At 38.8% G+C, this 24,484-nt stretch overlaps 1 protein-coding gene across 3 annotated transcripts; it reads right to left on the reverse strand.

Moving 5' to 3' along the window:
* Positions 1-2,108: 2,108 nt before the first annotated feature.
* cbln2b (cerebellin 2b precursor) lies at positions 2,109-10,960 on the reverse strand. Of its 3 annotated transcripts, none has more exons than XM_039754354.1 (4): positions 10,825-10,960; positions 9,426-9,988; positions 5,018-5,137; positions 2,109-3,212 (listed from the first exon to the last, which is right to left on the reverse strand). In XM_039754354.1, the coding sequence occupies exons 2-4, from the start codon at positions 9,837-9,839 to the stop codon at positions 3,015-3,017; spliced, it is 732 nt and encodes a 243-aa protein (XP_039610288.1). In that variant the 5' UTR covers positions 9,840-9,988; positions 10,825-10,960; the 3' UTR covers positions 2,109-3,014. The 3 variants fall into 3 exon arrangements, with proteins under 3 accessions (XP_039610288.1, XP_039610289.1, XP_039610287.1); XM_039754355.1 differs by lacking the exon at positions 10,825-10,960 and adding an exon at positions 10,491-10,726 and having other exon boundaries at positions 9,426-9,985; XM_039754353.1 differs by lacking the exon at positions 10,825-10,960 and adding an exon at positions 10,491-10,726.
* Between the last annotated feature and the right edge of the window lie 13,524 nt (positions 10,961-24,484).

Here is a 24,484-nt window from a genome sequence, read left to right on the forward strand (position 1 = left end):
TTTTGTGTGTTATTGAATACGTCGCGACGCTAACTGAACGACAGTAAGCAGCATATTGTTAAAAAAGACAAAAAAGATTGCTGTATTGCCAAGCAAAGGCTTTCTCTGCTTAAAGTTAACAAAACAATAAAACGCACTTTGACATAATAAACTCATAACTATCTGCAGGTTTACGATTAAAGATTTAATGTTCATTCCTACCTACAGCACCTAAGGGCAAATTCAGTTCCTTTAGTTTTTTTAGTATTCATTGAGTTCTTCTCAAAATGTTACAAAAATTATTCATATAAGAAAACTAAAAACAATTTATATTTTAATTGATGTAAAACAGAGGAACATAACAATCCCAGGAACACCTTAGGCTCCTGTATTACATAACACTACGACGGAGTCGCATTCCATGCAGACAAGGTCCCTGCCATGCATCCACTTCACACACCCTCACAAATAAAGGCACCAAAGTGCTTCTTCCCAGCAGTTCCTGAAAGAACCATCCAGGTGAAGGTTCCAGAAGGAGCTTTTATTTATTTAGACCTGTAACCGGGTCACCAAACAGATAAAAACGGGTTTCTGAAATACCAGTGGCTTTTCAGATTTCAAAAGGACTTTTTCAGCTTACAATCACACAGGCCACGTTTAGGCTTTCTCAGTCTGTTAGTCTTCTGCTACGTAGCCTGCTATCAATTTCAAGATTTATGTTTCATCCACATTTTAGGATCTGTTTCAAAGCCCAGAAATTTTAAACGGACTCTTGCTACATACAGTAACACCAGCCAAGTCCATGTTTTCTTAATCTGTTAGTGTCCTGCTGGGTAGCCTACTATACATAAAAGATTTTGTTTTTTTTTCCTACATATTAGAAAGGTTTTCAAAGCTCAAAGAACCAACTTCATGTGCAAAAGAGCCTTTCCCAGAATAAAATGGTTGTTTATCAAGTAATAGTTTTATGAGGAACTATACAACTTAGTAAAATGTCATTTTAGAACTGCTATTTTTAAGACCCTCACAATGAATGAAAACAAAATCTCTCTAATAATTTTTTTTTTACTACACAAGTACATGCATACATAAATATATATATATGTATATATATACACACACATATACATATATACTGTATATATATACACATATACTATATATACTGTATACTGTATATATGCACATATACTATATATATACTGTATATATATACACATATATACACATATACTGCATATACTAAATATATTGCCTCGCAGTTAGGAGATCTGGGTTCGCTTCCCAGGTCCTCCCTGCGTGGAGTTTGTGGGTTTCCTCCCACAGTCCAAAGACATGCAGGTTGGGTGCATTGGCGATCCTAAATTGTCCCTAATGTGTGCTTGGTGTGTGTGTGTGTGTGTGTACACCCTGCGGTGGGCTGGCACCCTGCCCAGGGTTTGTTTCCTGCCTTGTGCCCTGTGTTGGCTGGGATTGGCTCCAGCAGAACCCCGTGATCCTTTAGTTAGGATATAGCGGGTTGGATAATGGATGGATAGATGGATATATATATATATATATATATATATATATATATATATATATATATATATATATATATTTCACACATATAAAATTTATTACATTATATTAGATTAATTACATCATATTAGATAATATTGTGCTACATTTAATTTTTGAAATATAATATTTGGAATTAGAATAATAAATGGGCCTGTAACATACAGCAATAGTATGAAAGGTAAAAATATGTAAATTATTAAAAATAATTCACTTTTCAAAGTAATAATGATGACTTAAATTAGTTGTCATGTATATGTATTAGACAGAAGTAACTTTAGTAAGATTCTTAAAAATATGCAGTTCTCACCAACAGCCAAGAAATATCAGTGCCAAGAAAAAATATTGATTAAACTGCCCCACAGAAATAAATATAGATAGGTATGAAAGGTACTTTATAATAGATAGATAGATAGATAGATAGATAGATAGATAGATAGATAGATAGGAAGGGTGATATATAATAGATAGATAAACTAAAAAATGAGAATTACTGTATAAAATGTTGATTTTTTTCCATCTATGACACTGAGTGACAATCTTAAATAAGTACATAATAAAGCCTTACATGAGAACGGCAATAAAGATTTTTTATTATAATTTAGTGGGAATAAATAAGGATTTCTCTGTGGTGTTTTCACAACACCCGCAAACATCTGTGAGAAAGCCACTGAACAGATAAATCAGTTAAAGCTACGCAGGATAGACGATATTATGAACATGTAATTTATAAATTAAGCTAGACGTTTAGCAAAATAGATAATCCAATTTTACGATTGCTCCAGAAACAGTCAGGAATATGACGCAGAAAGAGTATATATATTATATATAGAGAAATTTGTATATCAACAATCAATTAAAATAAGAGATTTTTTTTTCATTGACTTTGTATTTCATTTCTCAGTATCCAAAAGAAAACACTTTGAGCAACACACTAAAAATAAAAATCCAAAGCAGAAGCTCTTCCATTCGTGCAAAACTTGCTTTGTTGGTAAAGCACTTCTTGACACAGGAACATCCAAAAATTCCACACACTTTACTGGACTGATGCCTTTTTTTTTTCTTTAAGGCTATACAAACACAAAAGAAAGCAATGATAGAGACACGCATTTCAAGGACTTTTGAATTCTTCAGGTTAGACGTCTTCACATTTATTTTGTAGTCCAAGCACATTTAGTCATCTCTGGGCCGAGGGAAAAAAAAGTCATTGGATTCCCAACAATAAAATCCCAACGTCATCAGTATAAATTGCACATGTCGGTAAATTGGTTTATCCTAAATAGTTTACAGTTATCAGAAACTAATTAGAAGAATCGTTTCCAAGAAGGACGTCAGTATTCAGTGTATAGATTTGAATTAAGTCTGTCTGCTTCCGAGGCAGTTTTCTTTTCATAGAATTAATAACATTTATTATTACTATTTACCTCCTTCAACCACAAAATGGTGCCATTGTCAAACAATTCCGTTTGGGTTGTTTATAGAGGAAAAACTAAGAAGCCAGAAAAGGTCGAGTATTTCCATCCTCCCATCAGATTGCCCCTTTCCAGTTTCAGATAGACTTTGTCTCCTCCTTCCATGAGCAGGAGCACTCCGTTGCTGGCCGCCTCTCTTGTTACATCCTGATCTCCAGCGAAGGCGGATATCACTGCGTGCTCGTTTTGTATGAGACTTACCTAAAAGCAAGAGCAATTGAAACGACATCGTTAGAAGGAGCCGACAAAGGAGCAATACGCAAGGAGAAATGTGAAACTCGATTACATGAAGGAAAATTTATTTTGTGTAAATCTAAAGCAAAACTGGAAAAATGAATGATACTGCATAGATAGATAGATAGATAGATAGATAGATAGATAGGTAGATAACAAAAAGAAATGTACTGTATAATTTTTTTCATGTATTGCACTGGGTGACAATCTTAAATAAGTACATAGCATTACATGAGAACGGAAATAAAAACTTTTTATTATAATTTAGTGAGAATAAATAAGGACTTCTCAGTGGTGTTTTCACAACACCCGCAAACATCTGTGAAAAAGCTGCTTAACAAATAAACTAGTTAAAGCTACGCCGGACTGGCGATATTATGAACGTGTAAATTAGACAGATAAGTAGATGTAAAGACATCAATGTAATGGCACTATATATATGATAGACAGATGACATAAAAAACACGATAGATAGATAGATAGATAGATAGATAGATAGATAGATAGATAGATGTACTGCTTAAAAATGTCATTATTTTATCTACAACCTGTACATCAATTAACAGTCTTAAAGAAGCACATAATAAAACCTTACACAAGAACGCCAAAAAACAGTTGTTGTTTTTTTTTCATTTTAGACAGACACGATATTCAGAGAAGACCAACACAAGACGCAAACGTCACGAACGACTTGATGAGTGTGAGCCAGACGCTTTCTTCATAATTCATTTGAATTAAATATGCATGATGACCTTGGTTCACACTCTTACACCTTATGCGTTTCGCTCGACACGCAGCCATAAATAACGGCGTTTTTTTTTTTTTTTTTTTTACTTTATAAAACGGTTATATCAGAACTGAAATCAATTCAGTTTTATTTAACGGGATTCATAAATGATTAAGCATTTGAGATATACCTTAAAAAACTTACATTATATAAATAGATAGATCGTATTTACTTTTAAATTAAACAGTGCATCTATTCTAAATGTTTTACTGACATGTATTGGCGCAGGCGGGACTGTGGAGTACCCCCATAGTGTCAGATCTGCCACCCTTTCTTTGGGGTCTCCCGGCGCTCCATTGTGCCTTTCATTTCGGACTACAGCTCTTACTACAGTCAAAAGGCAAGCACTCTAAACTGATCTGGTGTTTGCGAGACAGTCTTCACACTGGTGCCTTTACTTAATAATAATAATAATAATAATAATAATAATAATAATAATAATAATAATGTGTCCACTGTTGGATTGACGAACCGTCTTCTGCTGCAGTCTGTTATGTAGCCGGGGACCTTTAAAAGCCCACAATTCTATAATTCAGTTAGTGATTGACACGCGAACTACGATTACTATTAAAGCAACGTGTGAAATCCTGACCTACTTCAGCACATTGACATTTCCTCCCAAACATCCCCAATATATATACAACCCACACACACACACACCGCTACCACCACCACGATTATTGGAAAACCGACATATGAAAAGCAAAGAAAATGAATCGCACCAGTTGCTTCCTTTCTTATTTAAATAAAACCACCATGAACACATAAATGAACCGAATCTTGAAAGAGACGCACCGTGGTTTACTTCGGAGTTTTTCAGACAGGTAACATTTAACCGATGCTGTGTCTTACTCGTAAAGACTGCATGGCAGATTTAGGGTATCTGACTATTAAAACTAATGTCAATATGGAGGTAGGTGGGGTGGAGTGGGATGGGGTGCATGTTATGAACCGATACGAGCTCGCAGTAAGGTGGGCAGCTCACCTGTATAGTTTGTCTGTTGTAGACTTTAACCACGTGAAAACTGAAGCTGTAAATCCCTCTTCTCGGTGCTACGAATGCACTAGATGTGAGATCGAATCGATTCCCAATATTAACTAATACCTGTAAAAAAAAAAAAAAGTATAGTATAAGAAAAGAAATTAAATGTTAAATGCAGTGACTCCATGTGTCACAAACCACCAGCCCGTTGCACTCCTAATATGAATTGTTCTAAAATGGCTCTTAACTGAGTTGTGTGGTTCATCGTATTTGACAAAGACTCATTTTATTCTGTGAGAGGGTTCTTTAAATATAACATTGTGTCTTTACGCTTTAATATGTGGACCAAACAGAAACCTCTGGCCACCTAGCAGGAGAATAACAGATTAAGAAAAACTGCACTTAGCTTGTGTTACAGTAAGCAAGCAGCAGGAGTCCTTTAAAAAGCAGGACCCCGTCCGTGGTTTAGAAGTGTTTAATGAATAAATAAAGGTTCTTTCAGGAAACCAAAAACGGTACCCCTATGCCACCGCTCTCCACGAAGATCAACGTTGGCACGTGTATTGTTAAGTGCCAGTGGAGCTCAACGCCCAGCTCTGCGTCTACATGTTATTGGCAAATGTCTTCTCAAACGTGGCCAAATAACTCACGATCGTAAATTAGAAAAAAAAATATAAAAAAGTGGTAAAGCTTTAGAATAGGAAATAGTTATGTGTGCCTATCTGTCAGTTACTTTCACGCCTTAAAAATCATCAATGACCGCACTTTCTTTAGGGGCTGCCTATAGTGCACCTATAGAAGTCACTAGAATACGCAGTGTGGCACAGTGCTTAAGGCAGCCCTGAGACTGTGGGTACAAGTCCATCTACTGACACACTGTGTGGCCATGAGCGAGTCACTTCACACGCCTGGGCTCCAGCGGGAAGAATTTAAGAAATGTAACCAACGGTATATCAGGGGCTGGAAGTCGCTTTGGATTAAGGCGTCAGCGACATGAAGTGAAACAGCAAGATTCGCTTGTAAAGCCATTCAATCAAAGAGTCACCAAAATAGTTTGGTCAGAAATTCCGCATTTATTCATTCGTCCGAAGTAAAGCGTCTTTCCTCTTAAAGCTACTTTTCCCAGCACAGGTGCTCAGAGGAGAGTCCGTTTTGAACGAAAGGCTGCGATGTGTCGGTTAATGACAAGGCACTATAACGAACCCTGAGATCTGTGTATGTGTTGGGAGTTTCAAAACCCCCATAAGACACCCTGAGATTCTGTCGCCACAATAATACGTTCATCATTTTAGGCAGAGAAATTGTTTTTGCAAAGCTCAGCATTTTAATGAGGGAATTTGCCGATATAAGCGTTATATACTAAAAATGCAACAACATTCACAAAAATAAAAATCAGCAATCGGTAAAATTAGAAGAGGAAACAATACGCATTTTAACTATGATTGTTGTTTTTTATTTGTGTTGTGCTTAAGCTGTAACAGGAAAACACGCAATGCATTATGTATGCAAAAAAATACTCGTGTCTATTTAATAGAAGATCTTCAAGACGACCAGCTTCATTGCACAGTTATACTCTCTCTTATAATAATGGGAATCAAAAATGGAAGAATTACGGTTCTTTTCAGCCTGTTCCAGTCTGTGTTTATTTTTATAAAACATAAAGTTAAAGATACAAAGCCCATTAATTATTAAAACAGCGTAATCCAGTTCAGGACTTCAGTGGGCAGCAGAATCAGGGACAAGGCATGAAGCCCACCCTGAAAGGGATGCCAGGACAAAAGCAGGCCACACTTTATATGCATAGGAGACCAGGGTTTATACCTGGGGTCCTCCCTGCATGGAGTTTGCATGTTCTTCCCATGTGTATGTGGGCTTAAGCGCCTATAGCATGGGAAAGGTACTATATAATAATAATAATAATAATAATAATAATTCTGCAGTGGGCTGGCACTCTGCCCAGGGTTTGTTTCCTGCCTTGCACCCTGTGTTAACTGGGATTGGCTCCAGCAGACCCCGTGACCCTGTAGTTAGGATATAGTAGATTGGATAATGGATGGATGGATAATAATAATTATTAGGTGCTCCAGTGACCTCCCACAATCCAAAGTCATGCAGGCTAGGTGGATTGCTAAATGAAGTACTTTGAGCATGGGGAAAGATGCTATATACATAAAATATATTGTTATTGGTAGGTGCATACTTATTAATATTAGCATTAGTATTAGCATTGTTATTAAGGTCTTCAGTTTCCTGCCACAGTCAAAACACATGCAGATTAGGTGGATTATCGATATTAATAAAGCACCTTCAACATGGGAACGTTGCTATATACATAAAATGCATTATTATTTTAATATTCAGGGTTATTAAGTATCCTAAGAGAAGGCTAGTCAAAAAAAGTAGCAACCCCATTTATGAAACCTAAGACACAAATTTCTGGGGTACCTGCACTCTTCAAAATTCTGGTTCTTTAATGGCACTTTATGGTTCTTTACCGGGTTGTGTTGTCCCTCATAGAGCCATTGCTTGCCAAAGCTCCGTTTCATTCTTGGATGGGCTCATTTTGCACATGAAGTTGTTTTTTTCTGCTTTGAAAAACTTTCTAACATGTACAAAAAGAGGACATCTTTACAATATGGTAGGCTACCCAGCAGGACGCTAACAGGCTAAGAATCCCCAGACTTACGTATGCAGCAAGAGTCCTTTAAAAATCCATTGGCATTTCACAAATCTGCTTCAATCTATCCATGGTTATTTACTGTATGGAGCCTGACACAGGTGTAAATAAATAAGGCTTACTTCAGGAATCCTTATGTGGGCGGGACTCTTGGGAACCAAAGATCACTCCCCTATGGCAAAACCCTACACAGACATGGGCAGAAGGTTCAAAATTCACAAAGAAAGAGACCAGCCCAGACAGCGTTGCGTTGTAATTAAAGCTTTAGACTTCAATCCCTGAAGCTGTGGGTCCAGATCTCACTACTATGACTGGGTGACCATGAGGAGATCACTTTACCTAGTGCTTTTTTGGGAAAACCAAACGAAATGTAACTAATTGTATTACAAATCTTATAAGACGCCTTGGATCAAGACAAGTAATAACAATATGAGATTTTATAAAGTAACAAATCGTTTACTACTACTATCATTTAGATTTTGGGAACGAATTTACACTAACCTGTGTGCAGCCTGCCCGGTTGTAAATAAATAAATGAGATGCATGTATTCCGAGAACACGACAAAACAGCACCTGTGAGTCACCGCTGTCATTTGTATTCATACTGAACTTTTAAAAAGGGTGTACTTTAAGCGTCTGCACCTGTTAGGAAATGGAAACGAATTTGAATAGCATATGCAAGGAAAAGTAGAAACGTTAGATGACTCGAGAGCAATGAAATGACCAATTTATTTCGCAGGCGGAAGATTGGAATAGGTTACAAAGTGGGGACAATCTGGTCAAGTAATGTTTATATGTAAATAGCGCTGTGTGGCTGTGTGCGTGCGTGTCTGAAGGAGCGCGCGTGCGCGCGTGCACATGTGTGTCTGTGTGTGCGTGTGTGTGCGTGCGTGTGGCACTGGAAGGACTGCCGCACATGCGGAATGCTGTAAGCAGAACAGATTTAACTCGAGAGATTCCTTTGTGCAAGAAAAAAATAAAAATGAAACAGTGCCGGCACCGCCTTCCTGACAGCCCCGCCCCCTGAAATTAACAGATCAATTGTCACTTCAGAGGTGAGAGCCCGGCTTAAGGATATGATATGATTGATTGGGACAGAACAATAGCGACACGACAGTTCCAGCCAGTTTAGAGGAATGCCAAATAATTTGCGTAAATAAAGTGTGTGCTCTTGAAATGCCACAACACGTAAACCGTTAGCAGATGTATACATTAACCTTTCAGCAATCCATTAACTGAATAACACTTCATTTATTTCTCTTACCCACGTACCTTCTGCTTGGACACAGTTTGGATAAAATTTTTATAGACATCAAAAGTAAAAGTTGGCTTTATGAAGTCTTCACATATTTTCAAATCGATGTTTTTATTTCGTATGACGCCCACAGTTGTTGATTTTCTGTAAAATGAAGGACTCCGCCGCTCATATATTCCTGTCCTAATGTTACGCTTAAGAGTTACAAAACTTAAAGGAAGAGTTTCGGAGAACAACCCAATCAGTGATAAAATCTTGCAATATGTTTATGTAATAACATTTTTGTTGTGCAAATGTTCAAATATATGTGCATCAGAACTGGTATGTGTATCACCTGTGTGTAATGAATGTTGACCCCCATCCCCCCTTCCCCCCTCCCTTATATTATTAAGGCTTCAGTTAATCACCCCCACCCACCACACATTGAAATTGTCCATGCACACCCACAGCGTAAGGAATCAAATGCTCGAATATCTGACCTGGTCAAAGTAGATGGTCATAGTTTTGTTGCTCATTTCTGACGGTTCGTGGTTGGTACTCCTGACAGCAGAGAATGCCACTTTAGCGCTGCCTGAGCGCACTGATATCCCCAGCGAAGAAGTGACCCCACCGTCCGAGGAAGGGTTCGAATCACACACTACCAGACATTTTCCTTCCAAAACAATCGGCTCCGTGTCATTCTGTCCCAGAGCAAAAGAAACCCCACGTCCCAAAAGAAGGGACACGGCCAGGATGGCGGTAGGTCCGGGGCAACAACTTGCTGGCACCATGGTCAGGATGCGAATCCTCAACACCAGTGAAGTCGAAGCGATGAGCCCCTTGGAGGTTTGTTCTGTGTGGTTCACCTGCTCCAACCTAACCCCTCTCGCTTGTGCGCGCTCCCTCTTTCTCATACACTCTCTCTCTCTCTCTCTCTCTCTCTCTCTCTCTTTCTCTCTCTCTCTCTCTCTCTCTCTCCGTCTTACGCTCTCTTTCGCTCTCTCTCTTTGTGTCTCAGTTGTTAAAAAGGAAGATCCTCAGATTGCTCTCGTGACAAAACCTGCTAATTAGACAAAAAAAAAGATAGAGAAAGAAAAGAAAAACATAATTTTCTGTTCATTACTTTAAATTTCAGTAGAAAATGACCAAACGAAGTTCCATTAAAAGCGACAGATAGATAAATAGATTGATAGATAGAACAGTAAAGACACTTTATAAGATATACAGATAATGACATTTAATAAGTCATAACTATACACTGAAAAACATTATTGGAGAATGACAATTTAATAATTATACTCTAAAACTCCAGTTACAAAACATAGATGATCTATTTCTTCTGCCCTGCTCTATAAATTATTAAAAGTGTTCCCAACGTTTTCAGTCTCCGCCTGCCAGCAACTGACAAATTCCCCCAAAATCCAGTATAAATCATCCTTTTGGAGTGTAAAACATTAAAAAAAAATCTCCGTGCGCATTCGAATCATAAAATTAAGGACACAGCAATAGGTGTAAAAAGAAAGGTTTAAAATAAAGGAGAGAGAGGTGCGTCGTCTTCCCTTTACCTGGCAAATCCATGGCGTCAGCTTTGGGATCGATGTGTGTGTGTGTCTCTCTATCTCTCTCTCTCTCTCACACACACACACTCACAGTTTAAAGTATCTACTAGGATTAGACACAACGGGTGGAAAAGAAAGGGATCGCTTCTTCTACCTCTCCCGCTCATTCTTTATATTCAAGTGAGGTTCGAACTTAGGAAGCAGGAATCAGCAGACTGTACCAAAAAGTCACCATCCTGCTGTACACACAGCCTGATCTGATCCACTGAACCCAGGAGCAGCCACGTCCAGGGTTTTAAGGGAGGCATATGCTGCTCGTTATGGCTTTCGTTTTACTTACTTTTGATCATCCTGGACGATAGCGGTAGAGTGCAGAACATTTCGCTTTTTAGGTAATCCTTTGAATAAAAAGCCTTGATCCAGTCGCCTCTTCATAAGTAAAGAAGATCAGATAAAATGAAATACTAATGTGACAATAAATAATACCAATTAACATACTGTAATTTATAAGATTTAGTTTCAGCAGTGTGTGATGGAAGTTTTAACATCTCGGCTCGTCAGATAGCAAACTGTCATACTTGGGCACCATCGTGTGGCCAAACTCTGCCATGTCAAATCATATTCAGCAATAATTCGGAATACTGTGATAAAGTCATGATTTAAACACCATACAATATGTGAAGCATTCGTTAATCTACCCAATTTAAAAGAAATGGGCAGAACACAGAAACACAACCAAGTCAAGGATCTATCTATCTATCTATCTATCTATCTATCTATCTATCTATCTATCTATCTATCTATCTATCTATCTACCATCAGAAAAAAATATACAAACAAAGGAGTGCTTACTTGTTTTTGTTTGGTCAGGTTTAATTGGCCATATTAAGAAAAAGAAGAAATGTGGATAAAAGTTAACTAACCACAGGTGCTTTATTAATGTTTCAGGTACTTATTATAAACTGCTTAGTCAATCAGAAATATTTTGGAAGAGCTGAGGTATAAATTATGTTGTTTCATAAACTACTATGCAAAGTTGAAATCATAACAATAAAATGTGGCTACAAATGCCTGAAAGGTGTAAACATTTAAATATGTTATAGGCTGGTAACTGTTAATATAACTGTAATGGTATTAAATTGTAAATAAAGATCTGTTTAAAATAAAAAAAAAATCTATCTATCTATCTATCTATCTATCTATCTATCTATCTATTATATAGTGTCTTTCATATCTATCTATCTATTATATAGTGCCTTTCATATCTATCTATCTAGTGGGATGTGATGAGGGCTTTTGGTTTTGGGGAGAAATTTGTTAAAAATATTCAATTACTTTATAGTGATATTTCTAGTGTAGTGAACGTCAATGGTGGCTTGTGCGCGCCTTTTACAGTTCAAAGAGGAGTTTGACAGGGCTGCTGTCTTTCTGGAATGCTGTATGCATTGGCATTGGAGCTGTTTTTGGAAGGAGTTGCGAAGAGTGCTGAGCGGTTTGGCTATCCAATAGTATACAGTGGAGCCATTTAAAGTTACAGCTTATGCGGATGACATTGTGGTTCTCATCAAGAATCAGAAGGATGTGGATAAGCTGACAGCTTGTCAAAGGACTGAAAAAATGTCATCGGCTAAAATAAACTGGGCCAAAAGTAGTGCTCTGCTAGTGGGAGACTGGGCCAGAATGAGTCCACCCCAGCTTGAGGGGCGTTTGCAGTGGAGTGACCTCCAGCCTCTGGCATAAGTGCATCTGTTTGGAGCCCCCATCACAGCTGATCAAGCAGGTACAAGAGGCCATTGTGAACTTCTTTTGGGACAGAAGAGACAGAGTGTGATGTACTTACCACTGGATGAAGGGGGTCAAGGACTTATGGATGTTGTGAGTCAAGTGGCTGCTTTCCGTCTACAAACAGTACAAAAACTGTTATATTCTCATGAGCAGCACCCATGGACATTTTTAGCTCAGTTTTTTCTTGACCAGGTTGGACAGATGAGACTGGGGAAGAACATAGTGCTGTGTGAAGTGGACAAGATTGATACCTCACAGTTACTAGCTTTTTCTAAAAGTTTATTAAGTGCTTGGTCTTTACTGATGGTCTCAAGGGATTTTGAAAGTACTTCCTTATTTTGGGTACTGGAAGAACCGCTGCTATTTAATCCTCATGTCAGCTGCTCTTGGGAATTATCACATTTTGCTCACAATTTTGTACGGTGCCGTGTTACTAAACTTCGTCATTTAATTGATTGGGACAGATTTGTTTGGAAGGACACAACAACAATAGCAGAGGAGGCAGGAGTGCACTCTCTGTGATTATTAGGAAAATTCTTAAATAGACGGAGAACATCATTGCTCAAGAGCTATTTAACACAAATAGAAGATCTGTTTGATTTGCTCTTCCAGTTACTGTGGTTTTGCTACACTTGTGGTGTCCCAGGCAGGTGAGTGGACAGACAATAAAACAAATGGCTTACTGTCCATAAGTAACCTGCTGGACTTGCCACTGCAGTTTGTGACTGTAAAGTAGCTGTACAGAATGTGTGTGACAGTCAACCATCAGACTCAGCTGAATATGCTTCCTGACACACCGCGGAGAGACAAACTTACTGTTCCAGCCAGCCTGGAGGTCGCTATACAGGCCACCATTGGCTCATCGGGTGGGGGATCTGCAGTGGAGTCTGTTCCATGGCATTTTAGCGGTGAAGTCCTTTTTAGCAATAATTAGTCCTGGGGTTACTGATACTTGTCCCTTTTGTGGTGCAAGGGAAACCCATGTTTCATTGTTTTATGTTTTGTATGAGGCTTCAGCCTCTTTTCACTGTGATCAAAAATCTGATTGTTAGATTGGGTATTGTTTATAACGAGGTGGGCTTCTTGTTTGGGTGGAAGGCAACAAAACGAACAGGGAACAACGTGAACCTGGTGAACTTCATCACAGGTCAAGCAAAACTGACGATATGGAAAACCCGCACAAATAAGATCAGTGGGACTGGGCTTCAGGATACCATTGGGTTCTTCAAAAAGTTATGTAAGAGTAGAATCTTAGTGGAGTTTAATTTTTATAAATGTACAAAGAATTTGGAAAGGTTTAGGGACGTTTGGTGTGTAAATAGTGTGCTCTGTGAATGTGAAGATGATGAGTTACACTTGATGGTATAATATTTCCCCACATATGCTTCATTAGAGTGTGTTAGGACAGCTTTTTTTTAAAATGTTTTCTTCATTTGTTATATTGAATAAGATTATTTTTATTTTTCTGTATATATGTTTTTTTGTCTGTTGGGTGATGTTATATACTGTTTTTTAACAATTATATCAATAAACATTTTTAAAAATTAAAAAAATCTATCTATCTATCTATCTATCTATCTATCTATCTATCTATCTATCTGTCTGTAATTTCCTATCAAGCTGTGTGCTTTTAAATTTACCTTCTTTAATTGGTTTTCATTTTTCAGGGTACATTTAAATTCACTTTAATTAACTGTAATAAATTTGAGATGACAGACAGAAAAATGTCTATTTTGCATTTATCTTTAAACTGGCTAGAGCCAGTAAATTGTTCACAGCGTGAATGTGTGTTTTATTATTATTATTATTATTATTATTATTATTATTATTATTATTATTATTATTATTAGGTTTAAATTCAGTTTCATCTGATGAAGATTTATGTCCCGTACAGGAAGATTCATTCATCCATATGCTGAACCTGCCAGAATCAGGGACTGTGGATTCCTGCATCTCCTTAAAGTGTCATCCACAGCTTGGTGTCATTGATATCGGTGGCAGATGGAGGGAAAAGCCAAAAGATTATTCCAAAATTCTATAGCTAAACACAATTAAGCCAAAACATGAAAATAAAATATAATACTGATTAAATAAAACACTTTTAAATATTTTATTGACAACAACCGTTTACATTGATTCTTGAGATTAAATCATTTTATTCTTGTGTTTAATTAAAGTCAGGTTATATAGTAACACAGTGGTTAAGACTGGTCATTAATTCATTAAGACTTGTTCTTCTGTTACCCGCTTTAAAGATTTCTAATCATTTTAAACATTTTGTTGCATCGTGCTGTTTTCAATTCTGTACTGAGCCAACATCCTTTGGTGAATTTTAGTAGATTTCAGATATACCCATTTGCACAGATGACATTTAAACATAGCTTAATATTTCCAAAAATATAAAGGACCAGTAGCGGCACACTGCACAATAATGTGCAGTTAATACACTTGACGAGCATTCATAGTTACTCTTCATCCTCTATCTCTGTATGTTTAGCATTTGTTTGCGCAGAGGTTGATGTGCTTGCTGCTTCCTAAGCAAATCTTCTTTTCTCCACCCTAGCAGCCTGCTTCTCCTCTTTGTCCGTCAGCATCTTTTCGCGTTAAAACTGATTAAGTCAGTTTTCCTGTTGCAATTACTTAGTATGTTTTCTTTAATTCTTCACTTAAGCTTGCACTTAAGTCTTCAATCTGCCTCAAGAATGATTTAAGATATGAAGAGGTAGGGGAAGTGATGGCGAGGTGGTAGGGAATGAGAACAGCGGCCGTGGCTGGCCGCTTCTGAGAGTTGATTTTACAATAAAATAAAAATTAAAAAGGAATAACCTTGGAGGTAAATCATCACCCCGAAAGCGGATAGTAGGCATCACTTAGTATATGTGCACCGAATTTCAAGTGAATAGGTTCAAGGTTTGCAAGCTACAGGTGATTTAAAATCCTGGACAGACAAACAGACAGCCACGGTAGCGTATTATATAGAAATATTAATGCAAGTAATGAAATTCATGCTAGTAGCATTATGACTAGTGATGAGCAAGCATGCTCGGCTGAACATGTGTTCGGCTCGAGCATCGCTATGCTCGGAGCATGGTGCTACTCGAACGAGCACCACATGTGCTCGTGCGCCATGCTCGAGTCTCCGCCCCGCACGTTTCACGGGTTGGAGACAGCCAATCAAGGGGCAGGTAAGTACTGCCCTCACTGTAATGCCAGTAGCCATGTCAGGTGCTGGCATTACAGTGATTGGCTGGCCGGAACATGTCATCGGGTGCTATATAGCATATATATTATATATATTATATATATATTATTATTATATATTACTTATATATTATTATATATATTATTATATTATTATATATAATGTTTTAGAGCGTCAGCTCACCTGCAGTCACTCCCATATCATGTTTTAGAGCATTTGCTCACCTGTAGGTGCTGGCATATAATGTTTTAGAGCGTCATTTTTCCTGTAAAATTAATTTTTTTGGGGGGTTTTTGGCGTGATTTGTCAGTCTGTAAAAATGGCGTACAACTCGGACAAACTGGTTCCCAGCAGCGACTTGGGAGTCCAAGATGCATCCAGACATTGTCCCCATTTGGCTGGTGTTTCTGTCACTTTCTGCCTTTTCCAATGGACCAGGCACCCTCCCCTCTTCAGAGCAGGGGGTGCCTAGTTGTCTCCCATTGACTTACATTATATTTGAGCACACGAACATCGCGCTGTGTTCGGACTGAACACCCGAACACTTTGGTGCTCGCTCATCACTAATTATGACTCCACATCAGAAGCAATTCTAACAAGTGTAGGCTATAGCAGTGGTCTCAAACTCCAGTCCTGGAGGGCTGCAGTGGCTGCAGGTTTTCATTCTAACCCTTTTCTTAATTAATTACCTGTTTTTGCTGCTAATTAACTTCTTTTGAATTAATTTTAATTGATGTGTTCTTGAAAACTCAGACCCCTAAATTGTTTCTTTTTCCTTCATTAGCAATCAAACAATAAAAAGATCCAAAATGAGCTAAATCATGACCAACAAACTGTGTTCATGCTACAATATCTGAAAATAAAGAAAGATGAAGGTCTCAGGAATGTTGATCTGTTCAGGTCCCCAAAACATTTTAACAGAGCTCCTAGAAAAGAGGACATCAACAATTTTGGAAATGTATAGTACTGCACAATGAGAGCAGGAACAAGCCATGTAATTAAAGAACGAGTTTAGTTAACAACAAGACTCAGCATCTAATGAAGCAACTGGTTTGGAGGGAAATTGGTTGGAGTTTGAGACTCTGACTTAGGTGGTCTTCTGTTGGCTCACTCACTTCACATTTGATTTCTGTTTGGGTGCCATTTCAGGAAAGAAATGAAAAAATTCAGAGGAATGATCAGGGGAACAAATCTTAAAAAAACATGTCAATTAAAATGAAAGGAAAAGGAGGTAATTAGCAACAAAAATGAAGAATTAAGAAAAGGGTTAGAATGAAAACCTGCAGCCACTGCAGCCCTCCAGCTCCCGAGTTTGTCCACTGGGCTATACTAAAATACTGAGACCTTGGACTTAAACGCTGAGACTGATATCACTTCTCTGAGAGTGACAGGTCGAGGCTTCCAGAGAGTTCCTGCTCTATGACTAAAGGCTACATCTACAGAAGTAGGGGGCAGGAAGAGATGGAAAAAGATGATCTGCTATGGCAACCCCTAATGGGAACAGCCGGAAGAAAAAGATTAGTGAAGAGTAAGTGTGAGTACAAGTACCCATGTGGAAGGCTTGTACTCCCATCTTTCAGTGTGTCAGGGAAAGGGTCCAGCTTCACACAGCCCCCAAATTAGTGGATCATATTGGATCAGTAATTAGATTCAAGGGTGGTCTTTTTCTGTTTACCACCCAAAATATTTAAAGGAGCAGTGTCAATAGCTCTGAAGAAGTCACATCTGCTGCTCAGCTCAAATCTAAAGTTTCTCTGCAAAGCAAAGTGCCCAGGATTATGTTATTTATTGTTACACAAGAGGACATTGCTTCGGCTCCTTTTGGTACAGTTGGGCTGCTTTTCAAATCAACATTTACCTAATTGCCTTCACAAATAAATTAATGGGTTGACTACTGTGTGAACCTGTCACAGTGGGGTCCAATTTATTTCGGACTACAAACAGCACAGGCGTTTTCATGGAATCATGGAGAACACTCATGGGAGCTTTGAATGAACAAAGCAAAGTTTTAAAAGCAAGAAGACAATTAACACACATTTCTTGTCATCTTTACATGATTTTATTTATACTTTTGTTTCATGACAGTGGACCATTAATTGCAGAAAGCTGACTCAAATTATTGCTTATCCAATTAACGTTCGTTATTTTGAATTTATAAGGCTCAGGTTGACTGCTTCTGTGGCCTTTTTAGTTATTTGTCTAATACCAAGTTACAAAAGAATAAAGAAAGAGTACATTGAGCCCATGGGGCCCCACTTTGAGAAATCTCTACTCTGCTTTCAGCCGGTGCTGTTCTGAAGCTGCTGGCAATGACTTCTTAAAGTTAAATGTGAAACACAGAATTGAAGCAACCTCTTAGAAATATACAGAATGCCATTCCATGCACTGTAAAAACTCCAAACAAAGTCCAAGAACATTTCTTACTCTTGCTGTTCAGCCTCTTGATTCAACCACCTCCTGAAGTTCTCTGAGGTCAGAGCAGCCATCACATCTCTTAGCTGCTGCCTCGGAGGCTGAGCATGTAATTCATGTTAGGTTCTCACTTCAGCCCACTTCTGGTCCACAGTGACTTTTACTCCAGCCTGTAAACTGGTTGTCTCTCTGTGCACTGATTTAGTAAATTTTAATTGAGCGGAAGCTCTTTGATTCTGTATTCTTTTCTGAGGGAACAACTCATGACACTATGCCATAACTGCAAAGTATTAATAGGGAGTTTAGATACCAATGCTGCTTCTTTCTACTAGACAACTACAAAATATTCAGTCCTTCTTTCAATATCCATCCATCCAGTCTCTAATCCACTTACTGTATCTGGTTCAATGTCAGCCCCTGCCAGGGGACTTCATCAAAGGATAATGCTTAGACTTACAAGAATCGAAGGCAATATATAGCAAAAATTACGTGGATTAAGACTAAGTCAGTGTGATCGGGTATTGGTTGTAAAGTTTTATTTATTATGAACATGTTCTTCTTAAATTTGCATATGCTGGATTTATGTCCAAATGTCTGTTGATGGTGTTCTCATTTGATAGCCAAGAAACAGCCAGCTCTCTGGCACTTTTAATACTGGCCCTAAATCTTACTTGTACATTGTCCCAGTTAAATGTATGTCCTGTTGATTTAGTATGCGTATAGATTAGTGATCGTGAGTCCTTTCTTCTGACGGCGTTGCGATGTTCATGTATACGTGTTGTGATTCTTTTTGATGTTTGTCCTATGTATACCGCTGGGCAAGGACTGCATGGAATGCTGTACACTGCAATTCGTGTTTCTCCTGTCGATTTCTTGTGTTTTGCATTAAAGAGGGTTTGTGTGCTATTCTGACGCCTGACTTCTCCAGGATGCATGTTACACCTTCAGACACCTTGTGGTGATAAGGAAGTGAGTACCAGGTGGGGTGGGAGTTCTGGTTCTTGTTTGCTGAGTTTTTTGGCATCTTCTGTGTAAGCTTCGATTAATGAATGTTTTTGAGTATCCGTTTGAAGTGAAAAGACGGAAGAGATAGCTTCTTTCATTCATTTTTGTCTCCTTTTTATTACAATGGGTGTGAACTTTTCTGAATAGAGTTTTAAAAGCTCCGTTTATGAGATACCAGGTGGTGGCTGGCAAAGAGTAATATCTTGTCTGCATCGCATTCCTTACGGTAAACACTTGTGGTCACAGTGGCGTCATTATTTCTTTCAATGTAGATGTCCAGGAAGCTGATGTGTAGGTTCATTTTTTTTTCCATGTTCATAATAAATAAAACTTTACAACCAATAACCGCCCCCCACACACACACACACAGAATGTGGTATGGGTCCACAGCTCGTTGAGCAAAGGCCATTCATTTTAAATGAATGATCACCGCGCTTGCGGCTTAGCGAGGGGACGTTGGGCCATAGCGAGCCGTGGGGCGATCCGTAGGGTGTGGGCGTTTCTCACCGAGTGCACAGGTGAGGAACTGCCCACATTCGTGATTGTCCCATGGCTAATGCTGCAGCTGCTGTGGCCCTCGTCATTTTAAAAAGCGCAAGTCGGTTGTGAGGGGAAAAAATGGAGAGAGGAGAAAAGAGATGAGGAAAAGAGGACAGAGGTTACAGGGAGCGAGGAAGCATGCGGTGCAAGAGAGACGGACAGGCGGTGCGTGCGTGTGGTGAGTGCACGATCGACGGCAGCTGTAAAGAAGCTAGGTGTTAGGCCAACACCCAAACGTTTGAGTTGATGTTGCTCCCGCTGAGTGACCAGGTAGCGGGAGTGCCTAGAGGAAAGCGACGAGCCGCAGAAGGCCGCGGAAAGGCAGCGGAAGTCGGGAGGCTTGGTGGTGGAGTCCCCAGTGTGTGTGTCCTGGTCATTGGTGGACATCAAGTCTCGGGGACTGGGATGAGAGCCAAACCGAAGCCAGGGATCGGGAGGTCTCCAGTCTCGAAAGTGTAAGAGGAGGGCAGCTGCAGAGAGCATCTTGCCTGCTGCTAAGCCCAAACGGGATAAGCAGGTGAGACGCTAACAGAAACGTTACACCGGATTTGTTGTTTTTAAGATTGCTTCCTAAAGAAGATTTTACCTCTCGTTTTAAAGGATTGTTTTTTCTTATTGTTATTTTAACCTCCACGTTTTACCTTTAATGGATTCTTTATTTAATGAAGAATTTGGAGCACTGCACTATTTACATGGAACACTGTTTTTGTTTTGATTGTTTCTTTTAATAAAAGCACTGTTTCACTTTTTACCATCCCCTTGCTTACTTGTTGCCTCCACTGACTAGCTCTCTCGGTTTCATTATCGACGGTGTTGGGTTCAAGGGTTCCCAAACAGCCATGGGAGCGTGGAGCCAGAACCCACATCGTCACCCCCCAACCCGACCCCCCTTACCCGATCACACTGACTTATCCCCCACCTCCGTGTAATTTTTGCTATATATTGCCTTGTAAGTCTAAGCATTATCCTCTGATGAAGGCCCCTGGCAGGGGCTGAAAGCTCAAGAATAAAATATGTCAAGGGAGGAGATGCGTAAGCTTTACAATGCAGTAGTAAGGCCTCACCTGGAAAACTGTGTACAGTGTTGGTCTCCATATTACAAACAAAACATGGCACTGATAGAAAAAGTCCAGAGAGGAGTGACTAGGTGGATTCTGGGACTGAGAGGTATGAGCTATGAGGAGGGATTGAAAGAGTTAAACCTTTTCAGTTTAAGCAAACAGAGAGTAAGAGGTGAAATGATGAAAGTGTTTGAAATTAGGAAGGGAATTAGTACAGCAATAAATTCTTCAGCACAAACACCGGTTCAGGGTGCAAAACTTGTTTTGGTTATATTTTGCAGAAATGTTAGAATGGCTTTCTTCACGCAAAAACCACAGGCAAATGGAATAAGTGACCAAGTAGTGTGGTGGAGAGTAGGACTTTTGGCAGCTTCATATCTTGACTCAAAGTTAGTTTGGAGAATCAAGGTGAATTGAATAGACATACTGGATCGGCTGAATAGCCTGTTCTTGTCACAATTTAACCTGAAACCTCCAGGCGTGCTGTACAATGGCTGACCCTGCACTCTGAACCCCAAGTGTCATGCAAAAAGACAGGAATTAAGAAAAGTATATCAAACTCAAAAAAAAAAAAATTCTAACATTCTTCACCATATTGCTTATCAGCACGACAGCACAATAGTACAGAAAGTCAGGTGAAAGGAGAAGTCTGTTTGGAGCTGCATTGTATGTTCTCATTCATTTTAGAAGAAAAACAATGCAAAATGTGTAAAGTAAAATAGCAGTCTAATATCCCACTAAATCCAATGCAGGGTCCTGGTAGCATCAAGCACAAGCCTGGACTCATAATAATGGAGAAGCTTAAAAAGTACATTAGAGGAAAGTATCTTACACTGAACTGTGCTAACTGATTATTTGTTATTATTATTCTTTCTGAATATCATGAGAAACTAATTACAATGAGCAAAGGCTACAACAGATGTGTAATAGGAGATGGAAAAATGTGTGACCATATTGTTTTCTGCTTGTGCATGTTTTTTCAGATCTTAAGTTACAACTACACATATGAAATGAGGGAACCCTACTGCCTTTTCTCATATTTAGATGACTAAAACATTTTGTATCCTTTTTAATAAAATGAAGCAGTGACACTGCAGGTGATATCTCAGACAAGCATAAAATATGTTGTGATGCGCATCACATCAGGGCAATTAAAAAAAATATCTGGGTCATGGGTCAGAGCAGACTGTACTCCCTAAAGAGGCTCACGTCTTTTGATGAATCCAGAAAGCTGCAGGAAGTGTCCATAGTAGCCAGTGTGGTGTTCTATACTGTGGTCTCCTGGGGATGCAACCTGAACTCAATAGAAATATAATGCCTGAACAAACTTATCAAGAAAGCCTGCGCCATCACAGGGTGAACCCTGGTGAAACTTGACGATGTTGTAGAAAATAAGATGATGGCAAAATTGAATGCCAGGAGGCGCTCTCTTGGAGCACTTTTAATCACAGGCTCATTCCATGATGGTGTGCTGAGAAGCACCTCTTCAGATCTTTTCTTCCCACTGCTATCAGGCAATTCAGTGCTTCCACCCAGTGTACTCAATAGGTTTATTTTATTAATCTATTTAATTATTGATTGATTGATTAGCTATATTATTTGGCCTATGAGTCTGTATTCTTGTTTTTATGTTTCACCTAAAGTATGCATCTGAATTTCCTCATACGATTAATAAAATGTATTTAAACTAATGTAAGGTCATCTAATCTAATCTTGCACGTTGTGTCAGATGAACCTGTATAATCAAGAATTGATGTTTACCTATTATTATTATTATTATTATTATTATTATTATTATTATTATTATTTTACAACAATAATTAAATGTCCTAAAGGTTTAAAAATAACAAAAATCTGGCTGATCATTTGAATGAAGTGAAGCAGTCAAACACATTCTGCTATAGCAAAGCCTGCCAGGAAAATAGTGAAGTCCTACTGGGTTCTAATAAGTAAGGATAAGGAGTACATGCTTTTATGCTCGTTTAATTGTGATTGTAAAAAGTATGGGATATGCATGAATAACTAAATTGAGATATTTTTGAAGCTTTGCAAGACTTCCTGTGTAAAATTAACAAAGGCAGTCAGGAAATTAATTGAGTATAGCTGGGGACTGTACTACACAGATAAAAAAAGCTGCTGGAATAAGCTGTCTGAGCAGCCAAACCTTCAGGGAGATGACCACCTGGTAATAAGAAAGTGATGCCTGCAGAGAGAATAAGTAGTCACAGGATTCAAACTGATACTCTATCACTGTCTTGATTATTAGGTGCTCACCCAAGGAATGAAATGTTGAGGTGGAGTTTAAGGGGTACACGGAATCACAAGTGCATTTGCTGCTGTGCTCATATGCTGCTGAATGTGTGACAAGATAACAAAATATGCCAAGTAAATTTAATATTTACCTCCAATCAAAGTAGCCATATTTTATTAGAGTAACTATGTCTGATTTCCTGTGTATTACTGTATTTTTTACAGGTTACTTACAAAAGTTAAAGCAGGTTTCATTTCAAAATTCTATACGTAACGGTCATAACGGTCGATAAAGTCCGCCATGTTGAACTTTCTTATTTATGGCCGCATCTTCACAAAATTTGGTAGATGGCTTCCCTGCGCTAACCGAAAACCGATGTACGTACTTATTTTGATGGTATAACGCTACTGTCGGCCGCCATATTGAACTTTCCAACGTCACTAATTCTCCAACTTCCTGTGTAGGTAGAAGGCTGAAATTTGGCAGGCTCATTCCTTACAGCTTACTTACAAAAGTTAAGCAGGTTTCATTTCGAAATTCTACGCATAACCGTCATAACGGTCGACAACGTCTGCCATGTTGAACTTTCTTATTTATGGCCTCATCTTCACGAAATTTGGTAGCCTGCGATAACCGAAACCAATGTACATACTTATTTCAGTGGTATGATGCCACTGTCGGCTGCCATATTGGACTTTTCAACGGTCTTTGTTACTTATGGGCCCATCTTCAAGAAATTTGGTACGCGGGTTCCCAACGCTAACTGAATCCTACTTACGTACATATATATGTCCATAGCCTGCAGCTCGGTCACCATGTGAGGTGGCGTTGGGTCCCCCATCCCAACGCTTCCCACGTTGTTGGCTGCCTGCCTATATAAGGCCGTTCGTCACTCCTGTCTCTACATTCCCTTCCTTGCTTCGCCACGGGATTCACATCTCCCTGCTGATAACTACAGCCTTTTTATTTAATCCACGGCTTCTCCGCTGTTTTATTGTTCGTTTATTACGATTATAGTTATTGTGTAGGTATTTTAGACTTACTTTACATTGTTCTGGTACCCATTTCCTTTATCATTCCAACCGTACCCCCATTAACATGTCTATCAAGGTGATCACCATCGCTCAAAGAACTGTCACTTACCGAGAGGTTTCCATGCCCGGAGATGGCACCTACCTTTTCCATTCTCTTTGTTACATATTGCACGGCCATATCAGGCTCACTCTTGATATCCGGAGGAACATTGTGTCTTATGTATTGAATGACTGGGACAGGTTCAAGGTGTGGACTGATGACGGTACAGGAGATAATTATACTACACAGGAGCACTAGAAGAGTGAAATGCTTAAGCCCTTCACCTATGGTTCTGCATGTGAGTTGATGGCTGCCGCTGAATTGTTCGGTTGTCACTTTCAAGTGTACCAAAATGGTCAAATATTTTACACCTTTCGACAACCACCAATGCCTCTTAGACATCTTAGATTCATAGGTAACGATTTGAGTAGTGGACACTTTAATGTTTATGAATGTTTAAACTCTCAAAAGCTGGATGTGAAGTTATTGATGAAACCGGTTGTATACTTACAACGCTTGACAGATGCCAAATGTCACTTCAACACAAGTCCTACAAATACTGTCGTAATTGAAACAAACCATGAAACTCAAACCGATTATGACAGCAGCAATCCAAGCTGTGAGATTTGAGACAAGATTACTGTTTACATGGCCAACTGTACGTTGCATG

Source organism: Polypterus senegalus, chromosome 5 (assembly GCF_016835505.1).
Source record: "Polypterus senegalus isolate Bchr_013 chromosome 5, ASM1683550v1, whole genome shotgun sequence".
NCBI classification, from domain to species: domain Eukaryota; kingdom Metazoa; phylum Chordata; class Cladistia; order Polypteriformes; family Polypteridae; genus Polypterus; species Polypterus senegalus.

Bases quoted from the DNA above. Each gene is read 5' to 3' on its own strand.
- cbln2b (XM_039754354.1), bottom strand. From the start codon at position 9,839: ATGAGAAAGAGGGAGCGCGCACAAGCGAGAGGGGTTAGGTTGGAGCAG. The intron at 5,138-9,425 runs GTCAGATATTCG...TTTTTTTTACAG, and splicing joins TGACCATCTACTTTGACCAG to GTATTAGTTAATATTGGGAA. The intron at 3,213-5,017 runs GTGAGCTGCCCA...TCTTGCTTTTAG, and splicing joins ACAACAGACAAACTATACAG to GTAAGTCTCATACAAAACGA.